The sequence below is a fragment of the Rhagoletis zephyria genome, unplaced genomic scaffold, assembly GCF_001687245.7.
Source record: "Rhagoletis zephyria isolate East Lansing unplaced genomic scaffold, Rhagoletis_zephyria_1.1 Rzeph_scaffold_00296, whole genome shotgun sequence".
NCBI classification, from domain to species: Eukaryota; Metazoa; Arthropoda; class Insecta; order Diptera; family Tephritidae; genus Rhagoletis; species Rhagoletis zephyria.
Genome location: NW_016157380.1, coordinates 148135 through 167275, shown reverse-complemented (window position 1 = coordinate 167275; position 19141 = coordinate 148135). Strand labels below are relative to the sequence as shown.

Below are 19141 nucleotides of genomic sequence, written 5' to 3'. Positions count from 1 at the left end.
TCCAAAGTGCGAAAACAAAAGGAAGACATGCAAGTAAATGTCGCTGGTTTGCGTCGCAACATTAAAAACCTCGCACACAATTACTCGGATGCGCAGGTAGGTTTGGCGAAATATGCTACAAACATATACACCTTATTCTTACCATATGTACCTCGCATCTTTTCTCTCCCTCTCAGGTTAAAGTACGCGAGGCCACGTCCAATGACCCTTGGGGGCCATCGGCCACGATAATGGCAGAAATCGCTGATCTTACGTACAATGTGGTTGCCTTCTCGGAGATTATGCAAATGATTTGGAAGCGGCTAAATGATCATGGCAAGAATTGGCGACATGTTTACAAGGCACTAATTCTGCTGGAATACTTGATAAAAACCGGCACAGAAAAGGTGGCGCAGCAGTGCAAAGAGAATATTTTTGCCATACAAACACTCCGTGAATTTGTCTACTTCGAAGAGGGTAAAGACCAAGGTACGCATGTACGCGAAAAAGCCAAACAGTTGGTAAATTTGCTGAAAGACGACGAACGCTTAAAGAACGAACGCGTGAAAGCGTTGAAGGCGAAAGAACGCTTCGCGCAACATCCCAGTGGTTTTGGCAGTGACGGCTATATAGATGGGCCGACACATCGTGATATGCCACCTGGTTGGCAGGAGGAACCGACGAAACCTGTGTCAGAATTGGAGCTGGTGCGTCCGCAAACAGCTGGCGAAGAAGAGCTGCAGTTGCAGCTAGCTATGGCCATGTCTCGCGAAGAAGCCGAACAGGAGGAGGCGAAGCGACGCAGTGATGATGTGCGTTTACAACTTGCGCTTAGCCAAAGCGAACAGGATTTCAAGTGCGTAACAAAAGTGGAAAATTAAAAATTTTTCGTTTGCTTTTCATTCAATAACCATCTGAAATTTTAGAGGTCAAACGGTTAAGCCTACGGCTAAAAAGGAAGAGCCACAATCACATTTATTAGATTTGCTGGACATTTCTTTGGGCGCCACAAGCATTTCAAGTCCACCGCTAGGCGCTACAGGCGGCAATGGCGATCCATGGGGCACGCCGGCACGCGCTGCAAGCCAGGTGATTGACATACATGAAACATAGATGTACATATGTTGCTAACTGTTAAACAAATTTTGCAGTTATCGGATCCTTGGTCGGGCACTTCATCGCCACAAATTGATCCTTGGCAACCGGCAGCGTCTATGCGTACTGCCACCGCTTCAGCACCACTAGGCGCAGTTGGTGGAATTGGTAGCAACGGTGGCGAAGCCTGGGGTCTAACACGCACACAATCGCCGTCCGTAGCATCTGGTTCATCGACTGAGGGTTGGCTGCAAAGCAATGGCGGTGGTGCTGCTGGTGGCGCTGCCATATTGAATGGCAACTCTATTGGGCCCGGTGCGATTGGTGGCGTCGATCCTTGGCTGTCTAAAAGTGGCGCTCTGGGTGGAGGTGCAGCAGCTGGTGTGGAAAAAGTTGAACCGGTGGATGCGTGGTTGGCAGAAAATGTGAAACCAGTGACCATTGCGCCGTTAGCGGCAGCACCAACAGCCGATCCGTGGGCACCTAAGGTGGGTGCAGCGAGCAATGATGATCCATGGAAAACTGGTGAAACGAGTGCGGCAAAGGTACTACTCACATATTCATGTGATGACAAACGCTTTCACATTAGTGCTTCGTTTTTACTTCGAATCATCCATTTTTGTTTTCTAGAAACCATCACCTGATTTGGATGAATTCGATATAATAACCAATCGCAATAAGACTGGAGATTTATTAACTAATAGTATGACAAGTGCTTCTAACAATAATAATGGTAAATGTCATTGAAATTTTGAAAAAATAAATATATATATAGTTTTTTGTTTGTTTATCACAGCATCACTACTCGATGAAATGGATCCTCTATCAGCAACGAATTCATCGCTCAATACAGCCTCAACGAATACGAAAAAACAACTGAAAACACCACAGTCATTCTTAGGTGAAAATTCGTCATTAGTTAACTTGGATAATCTTATAAAGCCCGTGCAAACACAACCACAAGTAGGCAATGCCGCCTACAATCCATTTAGCGATACTGTTATACCACCAAAAACAAATTTATTCCAGCAACAACAGCCTGCGGTGAGTATTATTAGTTTGATCCTGTTTTTGTTAAAAAGCTGAGAGGCGCAAAGGAAAATGTGCTTAGCTAATACGCAGACAGCCGGAAGGAAAACTTCGATGTGCTGCTGTCCAAAGTTATTAAAACAAAGTACAATTGTTTTTCGCAAAGTTTTATATAGGCATTCATTATTAACACTGGCTAAATTATTAATTATTAAAGAACATTATGGATTTACTGGCTGGTATTAATGTTTTGAATAGTATGCACTCAAAATAAAAACGTTAAAGAGTCATACATATAAGTCTTTGGGGGGAGTAGTGCTCTCGTCATACGGACAACATTTTTGTGTCGATTTGGAGTTTTTTGATTGCGGTGCCATTTAATGGTTCTCTGTAGGATTTGCCATGTTGAAATTTCGTGATTCGCTTCATTCCCGCTGGGAAAATGCAGGTATCGCATCCGAAAGACTTATCCGTCAATCGAACAATTTGAACCAAACCGAATTTAATTCTTTTTCGAAACAGTGAACAAAATCATACCAATTTTTTGAATGGTCTGCAGCTCTGTTTAACTTAGGTTACTAGACTTCAAGTTAAAACCTTATAGCAGCATCATAGACCCTAAGTGCGTTCACATTCACTTTTTCTACATCATTTATTAGTTTTATAAGTATTAAAAAATATGTGTCATAATCAAAAATTATTTGCAGGTACCGTCCATTAATCAACTAAAACAACAGCAGCCTTTCGCCATGACTATGAATCAAGATCCTTGGGCGCCAGTTAACAATTCCACTAATGTGTCACAGGTACGTTAAGCGCACATCACAAGCTAAGCAATATTAAAAAAAAAGAATAATCGGTAAAAAAAAAAAAAACAAAAAAGCATTTTCAACTATCTGATATGAATCAACTCGCTGGTGCATGGACCACTAAGATTTAAGAATGCATTGCTAGGTATCGTAAGAGACCTAAAAGTATGTTGTCAAGGGAACGGATTAAAATTTTGCAATCGCAAATAAGCTCTGTGCATTTTGCTTTTTGTGATTTTGCCTCATTTGGTATTTTTTTATGGAATTACTTTATTCTTCAACAATTTATTTACATACATATTTAATTTTCATTTAATTATCTAAAACTTTGAAACTCTTTTTCTCTCTATACTATTATTTTATTCGTGCATTTATGAAAAACTCGCTTACGCATGAATACAAACAAAAACAAAAAAAAACAACAACCGCATTTACTCCTTTCTTTCAAAACTAAGCCCTCCAGAAACTTCTTTACTGAATATGATCGTGACGAGTTCGCAAGTTTTCTAAGCATCAACGAGTTTAACGACAATAATAATAGCAAGCATATCAACAATAGCTACAATAATAACAACAACAGCAGCGGCAACAAGCAATCTTTGCAATATTCAAAAAGTGATTATGACGTCTTCAATACCACCTTCGGCGCTGCTTCAAATGATTTCTTTATATACAACAACAACAATAACAGCAAGCATAATCACCAAAACGATGGACCACATCAATTCCAAACGCAAGTGCAAGTTCACAGTCAAAGTGTTGATAATATACGCAACATGCAAATTGCCAGCGACAGTGAACAGACAGAACTCTATGATTGTGCGTCAAATACGACACTCGGCCAGCAAGTGGCCAGCACGAATAGCACATTTAAAAACACCACCAACAAGAGCACCACCGCCACCACGGCTACTAACACTTTGGCCTTCCAGCCACCATTCGCACCAGCCAATAGTAAATTTGAAACCTTTGCCGATTTCACCACCACCACGATAAATCAAGATTATGATCCTCTTAATGATGCCTTCAACAATAACAGCAACAATACTGTACCAAACTATTCGATTAATTCAGATGGCAGTACATACCCAAAGGTGGCACCGTTGACCACAAGCTACAGTGATGCCTTAACGGCTGCTTTAGCTGATACGCCCGGTATTAAAATAGCTCCAGTACCGGTGTCGTTGCCGCCGACTACCTCGATTCCTTTTAGCTATAGTGCTGGCAATGTCGGTACGAGCAGCCTTGCTGGTACTACCAATGGTTTCGATTTTGGCCTTGGCAATGGCGGTGCCGGTGGCTCTTTATTTAATTATGGTTTTTACGAGGCAACACCCTCATTGACTCAAAATCTTAACCTCAACCTCAACGGCAACAGCAATCACATTAACAACAATGCAATATTATTTTCAACGTCAACAGCGTCGTCAACGTTGGGCAACTGTATGCTGGAAGTGAGTGTCTGTTGAAATATGCCGAGGATGCTTAAGTTACAAATTAATGCAAAGTTGTTGAAGTTGCTAGCGTTGATTTAATGCGTGTTGGAAAATTGAGAAGTGCCAGTATTGTTTTATTGAGTTTATTGCTACAGTACGAAATTGTTTGACATCGTTGTTTTGAATCTTTATTTTTTTTACTATTATTATGTTTTGAGCTTATATATTTGATATATGTTTTTGTTGTTATGTCTTGTGTATTTTAGTTTTGTTTCCTTGTTTTATGTTAACAAATGAGCTTGTAGTGGAGAGCAAAGCGGGCTAGGGGTTGGAAATTATGCTAGATCTAGAAATAAACCACTAAAATCTGTTAGTTTGACTACATGTTAGTCAGTACTTTTGTAAGGCAGGGCTGGGAATTTTTCTATATTCGGATATTCGAAAGATTATCTGATGTAGGAAGTAACCGATACGACAACAACAATCCTTTTTACATCAAATTTTTTATCGCCCTTCGCACCTGAATACATACATATATACATAATTTGTGATTATCGTGGTAGATATCGATGTACATACCTACATATACCTATGTACACCCTAGTATCAAGGAATATATCGATACTTTTCAATAAAGCTAGAAAGTCTCTTCTAACGAATACTATAGTCGAGTTTTTTTCTTTATATTGGAGATTCTAGGAATTGTTACATCTACTATAATAAATTGCATTTATGCGCTACCACCCCTCCGCAATACTTTTACACCCTTAAATTTACATACTGCCTTAAAAAATCTTGCTCAACATCCATATGCATTTCTTCCTGCCTAATTTATAAAAATTTTATATCTTGTAGCCAACAATGGAGGCTTGGACGCTTAAATAAAAAAATGGGTAAACTTAATAAATGCTTAAAAACTATAACCGCATGTTACTAATTGTTGCAAATAAATAGAATTTGCGGTAGTTGTGTAGATACAAAAAAAAAAAAAAAATTGAATGTAAAAATATCGTGTTAGCGTAGAATCTGCGCTGTTCAAAGCGCATGAGCGTTGTTACACCTTACTAATCTAATTATACCGTTACTATTTTTAGCATGTATGCATGTATGTATATAAATAAACATATATGTATTTAGTTTTTTCTTTACCTTTTGCAATATTATTTTATCCGTTTATTTTATAATACTTTTAAACGTTTTTGAAACTTGTTTTACTAGAAATTTCCTTTTGTCTCGTACTTTTATTAATCTATTTAATATTTTTCCTTGTCTCTTACAGAATAACAATAATATGCCTTGGGTAAATCCGGAAGCCGCATCGTCGTCGAATCCATTCTTATCGTAAACTAAATTTTTTTTTAAATGCGGAAATTTTTATTGGGCGGGTTTTAAAACAATGAGCGCTACTCAGTTAGTGGATTAAAGAGTTCTTTTTTTTATATATACACATTTACGCATACAAAAATTATGAGAAAGAGTATAAAATTAATATAAGTATTATAATTGTAATAAATATTTGAAAAGCCGTTGCAATTGAGAGCTAGATAGAAAGAGAGTGGGTTAGATTGAGAGCAACGTGCTGGTGAGAGAGCGTAGTTTGGTGTGTGTGTGTGTGGCAACAGAGCAAAATAAAACTAATGCAGCTGTAATGGCAGCTTATTGGCGAAGGGTGAGCTTAAAAAATCCAAAACTGTTGAAAGTAGCTAAATGTTGGAAAAAGCTACAGCTACTCTTATCCGATCCACGACAACATTTGCAGCCATGGTTGCCAACAAAGCACATCGCGCTCTCTCACCGGAGCATTGTAAAAGCAGCAGATCAATTCAAACTTCAAAAGAAAAAAAAAAATATAACATTCACACACTCGGACGCAAACAGACACTATACACAAATGAAAATAATAAAAAAATCTAAGCTGAACGAAATGTTGTAAAATGATAAAATTGTATACACAATGCTACTTTATTTTTAAATGCAATAGCTATTATAGTAATAGAAATAGTAATTGTTTAAATATTTTATCGTTGTAAAATTTAATTTTTTTGTAATTGTAATTTTTAAATGGTACATGCATACACATACATATATAATGCAAATTATTTTTATATATATACTAAATGAAATTATCACACTAAACTCTATCGTATGTACAATGCTATATGTTGCAATTTGCTGAGCAGAGAGAAATTATGTTTGTTAATATACGGGATTGTGCGCGGTCAATCAACGACAGCTAACTAAATAAAAAAAAAATCTGATGTATACAATACTAAACCAAAAAAACGAACAGCATAGATACAGGCTAAATTATAAAATAAAAAAAAAATTTTAAAATCATTAAAGAAAAAGAAAAAAAGCCTAACAAAAAGTATATTATTACCTATTATTATTTGATTATTTGAAAGGCGCATGCTTTGCTATTGGTGGCAGGTATGTGATTAGGTATGCTTGTTAGGGTGATCCCTAAAAATATGAAAAGCAAAATTTTGTGCGGGATATCCCCTTATTGCGTTCTATGTACAAAAAAAGAAGTTCTACGAAGATTTCAAAATTTTAAAACAACTTGTATGGGTCGCTACCATATTAATAAATGTTTCGCTAAAATGGTAGAATTAGTATGGACTTTTTGAGCTCCGAACGCTTTTTTAAACGACTTAAAAAACTTTTTTAAACGATGTTATCGATTCGTCGGAAAATATATATTTGTTTTAGCTATCCAGTAACTTTGGACCACGTGAACCGTTTTCGATAATTCGCTTTTTATTGGAAAGGTGGTAGTACCTCCCATACTTATTTGATTTAAATACGATCATTGGATCATGAAACTAACGGTACTGCTGAATTTTTATATGAGCATTGAATTCGTTTTTTTTTTGTAAAAATTACGTGTTATTATTTCCTATGTTAACAAAATATGTAAAAAATCCTGGTAGCGACTCCTAAAAATTATTTTAAAATGTCGAAATTTTCTTGGTTTTTTTTTGTAGTTGAACAAAATAAAGGAGTGTTCCATACAAAATTTAGATTTTGATATTTTGAAGACCACCCTAATGTTTGTAATACTACACTATTTTAGATTTTCATTGCTACTCAATGCTTTATAATGTACTCATGTTTAAAATTTTTTTGTTTAATTTTACAATTTAAAAGAATTTGTTACCATTTTAGGTTACTACTTACATATTTATCATTTTAGGAATACATATCGCTAGCTTAAAGTGAAAAGTTGCTAAGTCCCAATTTAAAAATTTTACAGGAGAGGAAAAAACTTCCTAATAGCCATTTTCTTTAAGTATTTCGCAAAACTTTAAATACAACATTTCACCTGTTTAAAACAATTCACAACTTCATACGAATCAGAGGGATTAAAAGATTTCGTACTATTTTCGTCTTATCGAATTTTCGAAGCTTTTTTTGGACTTAGCAAATCTTCCTTTCCATGAATATAAACCAGAAAACATAAAATAAGGGTCTTAACCCTTTTCGAAACGATGCATTTTTAATTTCTCTAGCCTCCTGTATCAAAATACGAGTTTTCATAAAAAGTGGACTTAGCAACTTTTCAATCTAAGCTAGCAATATATTTTTTTCAAAAATTGTAGCACAAAATTATTTGTGTATAAAAGTTCCACGCTCCACAATTTCATTGGGGGAGAGATTCTCTTAAACACCTTTTCCATCATTTTGATTCGATTCACCCATTGGAGTTTTGGAGCAAATTTGATGCAATACAGACTCAAGAAGCGCTGGTAATTTTTTAAATACGAAATTTAGATGAGAGTACTAAGTTTGAAGTAATCATATATAACCTTATACGCCTAGCGTGTACGTAAGATTATCCAATCCAAGTAATTTAGCTTCTTTGAGTCTATTTTTCCGGTCTGTTTGAATGTCAATAAGTTACTAAAAGTAAGACTGCGGATTTTTTTTTTCTAATTTGAGTCAAAGTTGAGATGAAAAGAAGTTCGTAGTAGATTTTCAAGGTTTTCTGGGATGAAACAAACACAGCATTTGTAGGTGGCTCTGGTTCTAATTTGGCAGATTCATTGTTCATGTTATAGAAATCCGCTACGGGGCGTTGGAGTTGAGATAACTTGAAAATTCGTCGAGAGTTCCAAGTTTTCGACTAGCTCTCCAGATCAAAGAATTCTATCGATCTATATATTCGTGACAAATTGAACATTTCTTTTGTTGTTCGCTTTACGAAAATCGGAACATAATGGATTCAGCAATAGTTCTATTATGTATTTACATGCATGTGCCTTTTTGACACGATTGATTTTCTTTAATTAACATCGCCAAAAAAAATAAATCAACTAAAAAATGAAACAGCGCTTCTTTGAGTATAATCTGGTTTTCTACATTTTGAGTTTACAAAATAACCAAAAGTTGGCTGGCAAATGAAAACCTACACACTCTTAAGCTTAGTGGCAATACAAAAATTATAAATGATAAACAATATCTAAATATAATTTCTTATTTATTTAGAACAAGAAAATATATACAAAAACAAAAAAATTTTGTAAAAATCTAATGAACGCATTTTGAACTGGTAACATCAAGGGAAAGGAAGAAGGATGAAAGTACCACTGTAAGAGTAGTAATCCACAAGAAAATTGGCAGGCATTGTTGCTTACCGCGTTCAAGCCGTAATGTAAAACTTATAGCTGAATAGAGCGCTGAAAACCTGAAAGCAGCTGAATGTCTGAAAAGACATTTAGAGTACAACTCCACTGTTACAGGGCAATTCTGGCTAATACAGTTACGAGTCTTTTATAAGACCATTGAAAGACAGTAGGCAAGATAGGTTGAAAGATTTTGTTTATTCTGGCATGAAAGTCTTACAAAAAAAAAATGCCTTGCCAGCTTTCATGGTGAAAAGTTCTTTTGGCAGGAATCACTTGAGCATGTTTCAAATGTAGATGTATGCATATCATTTTGCTCGCGCTGCTCCAACAGTCCCAATGGCCGAGTGAGCTGCATTAGCGTGAAATCCGAGGTCGAATCCTGGAGCAGCGGCATTCAATTTCTTTTCTAATTTAATTTTCTTTTTATTTTAAGTTTTAGGAACTTATTTTATGTAATTTTTATTTGTTTTTGTTTTTTAATTTGATGTTCTTTTATTTATTAGATTTTATTGTTAAGAAAATATTTTGTTTAAATTTCATTTAATTTTAAGAAGCTTATTTTTTTATATAATTTTTAGATTTGGTTATTTTAAGAAAAACAAAAAATTTGATTTCATTTAATTTTTAGGAACTTAATTCTTTTTTCTTAAAATTTAATTCATAGATTTTATCTTCTCTTTTAGAAGGAAAACAACTTTATTTTCATTTTTAACTTATTTTAAGTATATTTTTCATCAAATTTTTTCTTTTTTTCTTTCATTTTCCTTTTATATTTAGACTTTATTGTTTTAAAATGAAAAATTAATTATTTTAATTGAATTAAATTTTTAGGAACTTATTTGGTTTATCTATTGTTTAGTTTAACATTTCTTCTTTTTAGTTTAATTTTATTTAAATTTGGGGATTTTGTTGTTTTAAAAAGAAAAATACATATTATTTTAACTTAACTTAAATTTTAGGAACTTACTTTATTTATATTTTTTTTTGATTTATCATATTTATAATAAATTTTTTTTCTTTAAATTTTGAATTTTTTTAGAAAAATATTTTTTTTTAATACCATTTAATTTTTAAAAACTTTATTTTTAAGATATTTTTTTTCTTTTTTAATATAATTTGCTTCTAATTTTCATATTTATTGTTTTAAAAACATATACATATGTCTTTATTAAGTTTTTTCCTTTTAAATTTAATTTTCTTTTAATTTTTAGAGTTTAGTGTTTTAAAAAGAAAAAAATATGTATTTTTTAATTGCATTTAAATTTTAGATATTATTTTATTTTTTAATTGCATTTTTTTCTTTTTAATTTTATTTTCTTTACATTTTGAAATCTTTAATATTTGAAATAGAAACGTATTTTATAATTTAGTTTAATTTTAAAATCTTTAATTATTTTCCCCAAGTTTTTAATTTTGTTTATTTCATATTTTTTTCAATTCAATTTTCTTTCAATTTCAGTTTTTGTTTTAAAAAGAAAAAAAAATTATATGCATTATATATATAAATAAATTAATTTAATTATTAGAAAAGTTTTTCCTTAAAGAAAATAGAATAACGGCAACCCCCGCGTTAGCAGATCTTTAAATTGGTCTTTCGAAATACAGAAATGAGCTTTCAAGATAGTTGCCAGAACTGTCTTGATAGAGTACAACTCCACAACAAGCTTGTCAGACATTCAGCGCTTTTCAGTCTTTCATATTACTTTTTGAGCGCCGAAAGCCACAATCTCATGAAGTTCACTCTCTCTCTGGAGTTCTAATCTTACAGCTGGAAAAAGCGCAAAACGGCTCCTGAATGTCCGGTGTGGTATTCTATTTTTGTTTTAGGAAAGTATCAACAAAGCAAACACTAGATGCAAATGAGAGCCTCATAGTGCAGGTCCAAAGCAGAACCTACACTCAAGTACTTAACAAAAGGAATAAAAAGCGAAAAACAGACATGGAAAATCGCTATTCAACATTCAACATACAACATATGCAGTAATTTTAAGCATGAAAATTTGGCAGCGATTGAATTTAGGTAAAGAAAACATCATGCATATGTATGAGATATGTATGCACGTATGTATGTAAGTATGTATGCAAGCGTATGCGCATGCTCCTTGGTTCAGTGAGCCCTAAGGCGACAAAGGAAATTTGCTATTTATTTGTTCATTCAACCATAACGGCGAGTGTACACACAAAGAAGTTGGCACATTGTGGTAGGCGACTGAGGGGTGCGCCAGTTATTTTCCATGCTCCAGAGCTCCTGCTATCTCCATGGATGTACATATGTATGTAAGTATGCGCGTATGTGCTTTTTTCCCTTTCAACACTCACTACATACATACATATGTAGAAGATATGCATTACTTTATTTAACTTTATAGTTGCGGCGTGCTCATACACGATATCACGATTATGTTAATTCGTTGCCGAATGATAGCCGCAACAACAGCGAAAGTGTTTGCTTGCGTACGCTTAACTATGGCGGCGCCAGGGTGCACCTTATCAAAAGTGACTCGTGTCCCAAACAGAGGCAGGCACACAGGCAGGCGGTGATACGACGACGTCATAGTCGACTGTAATGCTCCTCCTACAAGCAATGCAGTCAACGGCGCACCAAACCATGTTTAGGGTAGCATCCGATTCACCACTTCGATGGCAATTTTAATAATTCAACTGTGATTAGCACCCAGGGCAAAAATTATGCTGCTGCTGCCTCATCATAGGCATGCGCATCTCTAAGGCGTGTGGGTGATATATACGGTGACCATCCGCCCTGTATTATACGGGACAGCCCTCTTTTTTGACCCATTGTACTGGCAATTTATTTATTTTATACGGGACGCCAAAAAGTATGAACGAGAAGCGCAACATCGTCAACGAAGAAAATTTAAAAAATTAAGGGTAAGTCTTAGCGACTTCAAAATTGCACTCTTTATTATACTCCAATTTAAAGATTTGTTTTTAACAAATTTTGCGGGGTAAAAATCTCGGGAATAATTTCCTACAAATTTATGTTGTTGCTTCAAGGATTCTGTTTCAAGGCTAATACATCTAGGATCATTGAAGAAGGCTTGTAAGTTTTTGTGAAAAAAATTTGCAAAATTATTTTTTGTTCCGTATTCGGCTTCCATAAATATGGTCACCGTAATGATATACAAAGTTGTGCAGATGGTGCTGGCGAGCGTCGCTAGATTGTATAACATTTGACCTTTGATGCTCACATTATTCGGCACTGCGCTGATATGCGTTGTTGTAGCCTCTAGCGCTGCATTTTGGTGACATCACAGCACAGTTGGGCTAAACGTGTCGTGGTCGCCTATGCGGAAATTTCAAGAAAGTGATCGAACCTTTTTTAGAGCGTAAATCACAGTATCTGGCAATTGCAAAAGTAGAAAAAAAGAAGTTGCATATTTATGAGCAAAATTTCGGTGGTCATAAGCAACAATCGCCTAAGTAGACTTAAGAAAGATTTGAGTTATATATGCTATCGTTATCTGCAACTACTATTCTATGTGCATGTGAAACTCCCATCTCGTTAGCTAGGCTATTTAAAAAGTTATAGATGAAAATATTTTGATTTCCCCATAAGGTTAACATTACAATCCAAATCTTTAAAGCGTTTTTTTTCGAATTCAGGTTTTTCGACTTAGGCGATTATTGCTTATGACCACATATTTTGTTTTGATTTTATTTTTGCTTTCGCTTTTTATTGGTATAATATAGTTCCTTAAAATTTGTTGGCATTAGCATAAAGTATTTAGTACATTTTGTTGGCCTCTTGCACAACATTAATTAATAGAACACAATTTTCTCAATCCAGTCTATGTAGCTGGCGACGCGTGTGTAGATTCCTGGTGTGCCAGTGCCACAGCCAATTCCGAAAGATGTTATGCCAACTATATACGGTGCTTCATAGTAGCCCTTACCTAGATTGCGATACATTATAATGGGCCCGCCGGAGTCACCCTGTAGAGTGATAAAAAAATATGCGTTTAGTGTAATATTTATTAGGGGAGCCTACAAGCCTAAGAATTAAAGGTGGGGAAGGATATAGAGGCTTAAAAAAAACACAGTTGCATATATAGAAATACTCAAGCGCTTCAGTTATTGATAGATAGCGATAAAATCCCACGTATTTTTGAAGACGGAGGTATGTATGTACAGACAGTGCCAAATGTAAGTGTACCCCATGTTCTAATATAATATTAACACTTATTTTCAAGAAAAAAATTTTCATTCATTATTTATGAAAATATAGATTATTCTATAACATACACCATATAAATCAAAATTCAAAAAAAAAAAAAAATCTAAAAAATTAACGGCAATTTTTAGCGACTTGAAACTGGCACTTTGTTTTACTAAAATTGAACGGGCTACAAAACTGCATACTCGAAAATTTTCTAGAAATTCTGAATACAAATTTTGAAATTTTGATTAAAATTTTTTGAATTTTTGTGAACTTTATACAAAGTGTGAAGCTTTGATTTATATGGTTGTTGTTATGGAATAATCTATATTTTCATAAATAATTAATGAAAAAATGTTTTCTTGAAAATAAGTGTTAATATTATTTTAGAACATGGTGTACACTTACATTTGGCACTGACTGTATGTTAATCTGCCGGTTCGCATGGTGTGGGTGGGACTACGGAACCGTCTAAAATTGGAGGGGGAGGGTGTGGGAACTCGATGCCGTGCTTGAGTAAATTCTCAAATTCCCTCTTAGGCTCCCCTTTTATAAGAGCGCATAGAAATAATCAACTAATAAATTCACATTTTATATGAGAAAAGCATTTTTTAAATAAAATTTTCATCACCTGACAAGTATCACGTAATTTTATCTCATCATTTGCACAAATTTGCGAGTATATAATTCCATGATTTAGAGAATCCGTATCTTCTTCATAGTATTGCGCGCATTGTTGATTTGACAGTATTGTAAGGTTGGCTTTCAATAATTTGGGCGAAGATAATCCAGCTAAAATTTTTTTAAATAGATAAGTACTAATAATATATGAATACATACATTTGTATATCGATGGTTGAGTGGAAGGAATATCGACTTATCTCGGCAGCCAGTTCGAATACGCCCTATCACAGAAAATTTTTCAATAACGCCTTACCTCAAAATTTGATTGAAAAACACCCTATCTCAGAATTTGGTAAAAATGCCTTAGAAAACTGATTTTCTTTTATAATTAAAATTAGTTTTTCTAATTCTAGTTTCAAATTTTTAAATTTTTTTTTTTTTTTTTTTTTAGTTTGAAGCTTTAATTTTATTTAAGAAACATTTTTTAATTGAATTTAATTTTTAGAAAGGTATTTTATTTATTTTTCTCTTTATAGTTTAAATTTCCTTTAATTTTCGTATTTTTTTTTGTTTTCAAAAGAATATATAGTTTCATTTAATTTTTAGGAGCTCATTTGATTTTTCCCACTGTTTAATTTAACTGTTTCTAATACAACTTTTTCAATTTAATGACTTTTTTGTTTTACAAAGATTTTTTTTTAAATTTCATTTAAGTTTTAGAAGCTTAAGGCTGGTTCTCACTATGTAATATTCTGATAGAATTCAATCGATATACCGCTTTTTAATCCCATTTGACAACACATTGAATTTGACATTAGTGAAAACAAGCCTTTACTTATTTTTTAGTTAATTTTTTTATCTTTTTTAATTAAATTTTCTTTGAACTTTTAGTATTTATTCCTCGTATTATGCGAGGCAGCAATCATGATTAGCGATTCTACAGAAATCATTATTTCTGGTCGGAATACTAACGGGACATTGGACCATTGGCCATTGGCGGTTAGGAGAACCGCATAACGATTTCTGTGGTGGAAGCTGTAGAGATGAGGAAGATATATAATCCATACAGCAGCTCTAATGCAATTGCCCCCAACTGCGGAAAAAGCGTCTCAGTTTTTGAGTGATTCTTTTTTTCCAGAACAGTTTAGGGAAAACTTCATTAGAGAATCGACTAGAATCCCCCAGATAGTCGAAATGGTTTAAAATCAAGCAGGGACAAGTCTCAGGAAATTCTCTTATCGATATTATAATGGGCCTTTATGGCTTCCGAGGGAATTCTTTAACCAGATCTGGGAATTGTAGTGTCGGGTGTGTAAAAAGTAACACTGCCGGATTTATTGCAGCTCGAATACACCCATTTTATTCATTTATAAGACAACATCAAAATGAATTTTTATGAATATGCTTTTAGTTACGCTTTTTATTATTTTTTTTTAACTCACCAAATTGTGTGTTCCCATAACCAATAGCTGTAACATTTGCAGCATACAACGGTTGAGCCCAGACACAGGCTGGACCAGTATTTCCCTGACTTTCTGCACTGTAATAGAGTAAATAATAGTCTACTTTAAGTACTTGATTATTAAAAATTAGGATAAAGGAGGCGTTCTAGGAGCACTTGTTTTAAATGTTTTGAAGGAATAGGCTCGATGTTTGCTCCGTTTATGCATGAAACGGTCAGACCTTGTGATTTAGCTTCTTCTAGAGGGGGAAAATATACGTCCGCTGATACGGAAGGCTTTAGAAAAATATAAATAAAAGCCAAAGGGGAAAAGATAACGCGTTATTGCATAATTTGGTGAATAGGATACAATCACACAATCACACAGACACAATCAAAAAACAAAACCAAAAACAAAAAAACCAAGGAGAATTTGGAAACTGTGTTAGAGTGTCCGTCGTAAGAAAAAGAGGGTTTTAACGGTCTAAATTACGAATTATTAATACGGTTTTCCAAAGACCCAGAAACTGGACAGAAAATAATTCGATAGTGCTCTGCACTTAGCTTCGATGGGTAGATAAGAGCCATACCTATCGGACATTTACGCATTTTTACGAGCTTTTATCTAACTTGCTATGTATTTCTGTATATTTGGGTAAAATCTTGCAATCAATTTTTAACTAACTTCCCGAAGAGTTAGAGCCTTCAAACTTACCTCCGGACCCCAAGACAATGCAATATGCAAGATATTCGATAGGTGGCACAGCATTAAAAAAAAATAATAATTTTAATATTAAATTGTTTCGCTTATATGTGTAAGTTATTTGGAAAGTTGAAGCAAAATGTTTTCTTAAAACTAGCGAAGCATCGAATCTTTACGCAATTTTTACCAAATTAAAGTCAATTCTCATGACTGTTCATTTTCTGAACGGTAAGCGTAAACATTAGTACACCATTAAACCGTTATTTTTTTATTTTTATTTTTTTCGATCAAGAATAATCGTTATTTGTGATTTTTGATCTTTCGATAAATTTTTTATCGTTATTTTTTGATCATATTATAAGCGTTATTTTCAGACTTTTTTTTACATCATAAACGGTTTAAATCAGTCATAAAAGCGCAGTCTTCATTATAACAGTTAAAAATGATCGAAAAAAATAAAAATTCAAAATAACGATTATATTGATCGAGAAAATAATAAATAAAAAATCCAAATTTAACATTTATTCATTGTCGAATAAAAAAAAAATAAAAATAAAAAAGACCTTTCATTAGTTTGAAAGTCTAGCATACTTACAAATATCCTTCCTTTAAACTTATAATTGCAATATCATTGTATATTCCTGGAAATTCATAGCCAGGATGTACATAGATTTGATCGATTGCAATATCCTTTGCTCCAGCATCGTCCAAATCAAAACCACCAGGACGAACCATAACGGGTGGTTCGCTGAAATGTATGAGACACGAGTAAATATAGAAAAAAGTACCAAATTTAATTTTGTTATATGCACACAAATGTTCATAAGTATGTATATTAGGGTGGTCCAAATATACATGCGAGGGGAAAAAAGTTTAAAATGTTGAGCTCTCACCCCTAGGATTTTTCTAAATAGAAAAAAAGAATACCCGTTTTTCTGTTTAAGTATTTTATATAGGGAGAAAAAAAATTTCGTAGAGATGGTATAGAATTCTTGAAACTGAATATTTTTTCGATCGGAAAACTCGGTTTCTCTTAAGGAGACTTCCAATGACAACATCCAGTTTTCTATTTATAAAAGCTATTTTTTGTAGGTCCCCCAAAACCTCAAAACTGCAATGGAGGGGAACCATAAAAAATTGTTAGTATTAAAAAATAGTAAAATAAATAATTGGCTATTATTACTGGAAGTCTCCTGAAGAGAAACAGAGTTTTGCGATCGAAAAATATTGATTTTCAGGAATTCTATTGCATTTCTACGAAAAAGTGTTTTTTCGCCATATAAAATACATAGAAACTTCATGGGCTTTGAGACAGTTCTAAATATACTTTTTTTTAACAAAAAAATATGGGTATTCTTTTTTACCATTTAGAAAAATCCTAAAATTAATTTAAATTTTTTTTTACCACCTTAATGTAAATACATACATACCTACCTTGAATGATAGAGGCAATGTGCAGCTGTTAGCAAATATCTGTTGCTGATTAAGGTGCCACCACATTGATATGATATTGCATTGTCAAATGTGCGCCAACCTATAGCCGCCTACAAAAGAAAATGTAGTTGCGTACATACATTTGTATGTACATTAGGACGGAGCGGAAACCAACAATTTTGCGTTTCAAAATTCTAATACCAATAATTTTTTTTGAAATTGGTTAATACTTTCGGCCTCCACTTTTCAAACGACTTCTAAAAGAAGAGGAGGTTATCAATTCCTAGAAATATTTTTTTACGTATGTTAATGGATAACTTTGAACCACGTTAACCATTTTAATAACTTTCGCTACGCTCTGGAGAAATTCAGCAACATCTTCAAAAAAATAAAATAAAATAATTTTTTTTTTTAATCAAGGGTAATTCTTAACACTTAGAGCTTCTAAACTGCATACCTAGAATTTTTCTAAACAAGTTTTTGCATCCCTCGCTAATAGAATTTGGAAAGGAAATTTTTTTGTTTCCGCTCCACCCTAATGTGCATACAATTAAGTGCAACTAGAAATACAGAAATATATGTATGCACATAAATAGAGATCTCCACTAACCATAAAGGGAAATTCATTTGCTCTCGCTACGGTGCCATGTACTATGAATATGAAGCCCAAATCGCGGTGGTCATATTCACATTCTAATGAAAATATGTAAATTAAGATTTCATTATTTCGTAAAAATTCCAATAGAATATTTGCATTTAAAAAATATAGTAGTACATTCTTGATTTGTCACTTACGAACTTGCGATAATCTTTTGTCTGCCGGAACATCCTGCGTGGCGCAGCATATAAGCTGTGTCGTTTTGTTGTAATTACATATACCCAAACATAAGTTTTGATATTTCTCGGACAGTGTAAGATAAGTGGCTCGTGTTAAATAGGTACCAATCCGGTTTCGCGGCGTTAAACATAGCTGATTCTCGTGGCAACCGAAGACTTCACGGGACAGGTATGTTGCTAAATAAAGTGAAAATAAAATTAGTCTTAAAGTTTAAATTAAATGGAAATTATAAAATAAATTCCATATTTACCCAACAGCAGAAATTGAACGCCGACTAAGCTGATAAGCTTAGTGCGAGAATAAAATGCCTTTTTCATCTCGTTGGCGTTTTCTACCGGAATGGCAAGCAGCTTCCAACCGTTGGCAAGGATGTTCAAACTCGTTCTGATTTCCTAATTTCCTACGCAAGGCGAATGTAGCAACTCCTGCTAGTCAATCAGCTCCTATGTACCTGTTGTTGTGTGACACTGATAAGAATGTATGCAAATTTTATTTGAGCTTAAAGATCTAGAATGGTAAGTTTCTGGATTCGATAGCACTACGTTTGGGGTTTCTCAGGACACCTTTGTGGATGTGGATTTTTATGTATGGAGTGGGCGGTGCTGACTTCTGTAAGTCCTTTCCAGCTGATCCATTTAAGCTCTTCCTCTTTTTGTCGCTACGAAAAGTTACAAACGGGCTTATTACTGCATCTAGCTCAAGTTAACCTGATTACAGGAACGCAGACGTAAGAGGTGGGTGAATGTGAAGGACTTTGTTTTCATTATGCCCGTTTTTTTGTGTGACGATGAAACGCGGACGCCGTTCAATAAGAAGAGAAGGCTTTGTAGGCTTTCTGGAGATCTATTCTACGCAAGGATCATAAATTTTCGCTGAAAACACCTTAGATTCTGCACCCATGAAGAGGAAGCTTTTAATGTCTTTGCTTTTAACCCATATTTTTTTCCA

At 33.9% G+C, this 19141-nt stretch overlaps 2 protein-coding genes across 4 annotated transcripts in view; one reads left to right on the top strand and one right to left on the bottom strand.

Annotated features, from left to right (window-relative positions):
* lqf (epsin homolog lqf) overlaps positions 1–6662 on the top strand; it is a 31339-nt gene extending 24677 nt beyond the window's left edge. Inside the window, exons 3-11 of one of the 2 annotated variants that reach the window (XM_017610283.1) lie at positions 8–96; positions 177–835; positions 906–1068; positions 1131–1619; positions 1705–1807; positions 1871–2118; positions 2811–2909; positions 3368–4366; positions 5628–6662. In XM_017610283.1, the coding sequence (XP_017465772.1) occupies positions 8–96; positions 177–835; positions 906–1068; positions 1131–1619; positions 1705–1807; positions 1871–2118; positions 2811–2909; positions 3368–4366; positions 5628–5693 (2915 nt within the window). In that variant the 3' untranslated portion in view covers positions 5694–6662. The remainder of the gene's footprint in view (positions 1–7; positions 97–176; positions 836–905; positions 1069–1130; positions 1620–1704; positions 1808–1870; positions 2119–2810; positions 2910–3367; positions 4367–5627) is intronic. The other variant, XM_017610282.1, reaches the window with a different exon arrangement.
* A 5928-nt stretch (positions 6663–12590) lies between these two features.
* Positions 12591–18591, bottom strand: LOC108358797 (serine protease snake-like). 2 transcript variants are annotated; one of them, XM_017610289.1, is made up of 8 exons: positions 18444–18591; positions 18151–18369; positions 17966–18048; positions 17356–17465; positions 16517–16669; positions 15220–15317; positions 13785–13945; positions 12591–12930 (listed from the first exon to the last, which is right to left on the bottom strand). In XM_017610289.1, exons 1-8 carry the CDS (start codon positions 18508–18510, stop codon positions 12757–12759), a joined length of 1065 nt encoding a protein of 354 aa, XP_017465778.1. In that variant the 5' UTR covers positions 18511–18591; the 3' UTR covers positions 12591–12756. The 2 variants fall into 2 exon arrangements, with proteins under 2 accessions (XP_017465778.1, XP_017465779.1); XM_017610290.1 differs by having other exon boundaries at positions 18151–18348.
* Positions 18592–19141: the final 550 nt, after the last annotated feature.

Bases quoted from the DNA above. Each gene is read 5' to 3' on its own strand.
- LOC108358797 (XM_017610289.1), bottom strand. From the start codon at position 18,510: ATGAAAAAGGCATTTTATTCTCGCACTAAGCTTATCAGCTTAGTCGGC. The intron at 17,466-17,965 runs GTTAGTGGAGAT...TTTCTTTTGTAG, and splicing joins CAAATGAATTTCCCTTTATG to GCGGCTATAGGTTGGCGCAC. The intron at 16,670-17,355 runs GTAGGTATGTAT...CATACATTTCAG, and splicing joins CATTGCCTCTATCATTCAAG to CGAACCACCCGTTATGGTTC.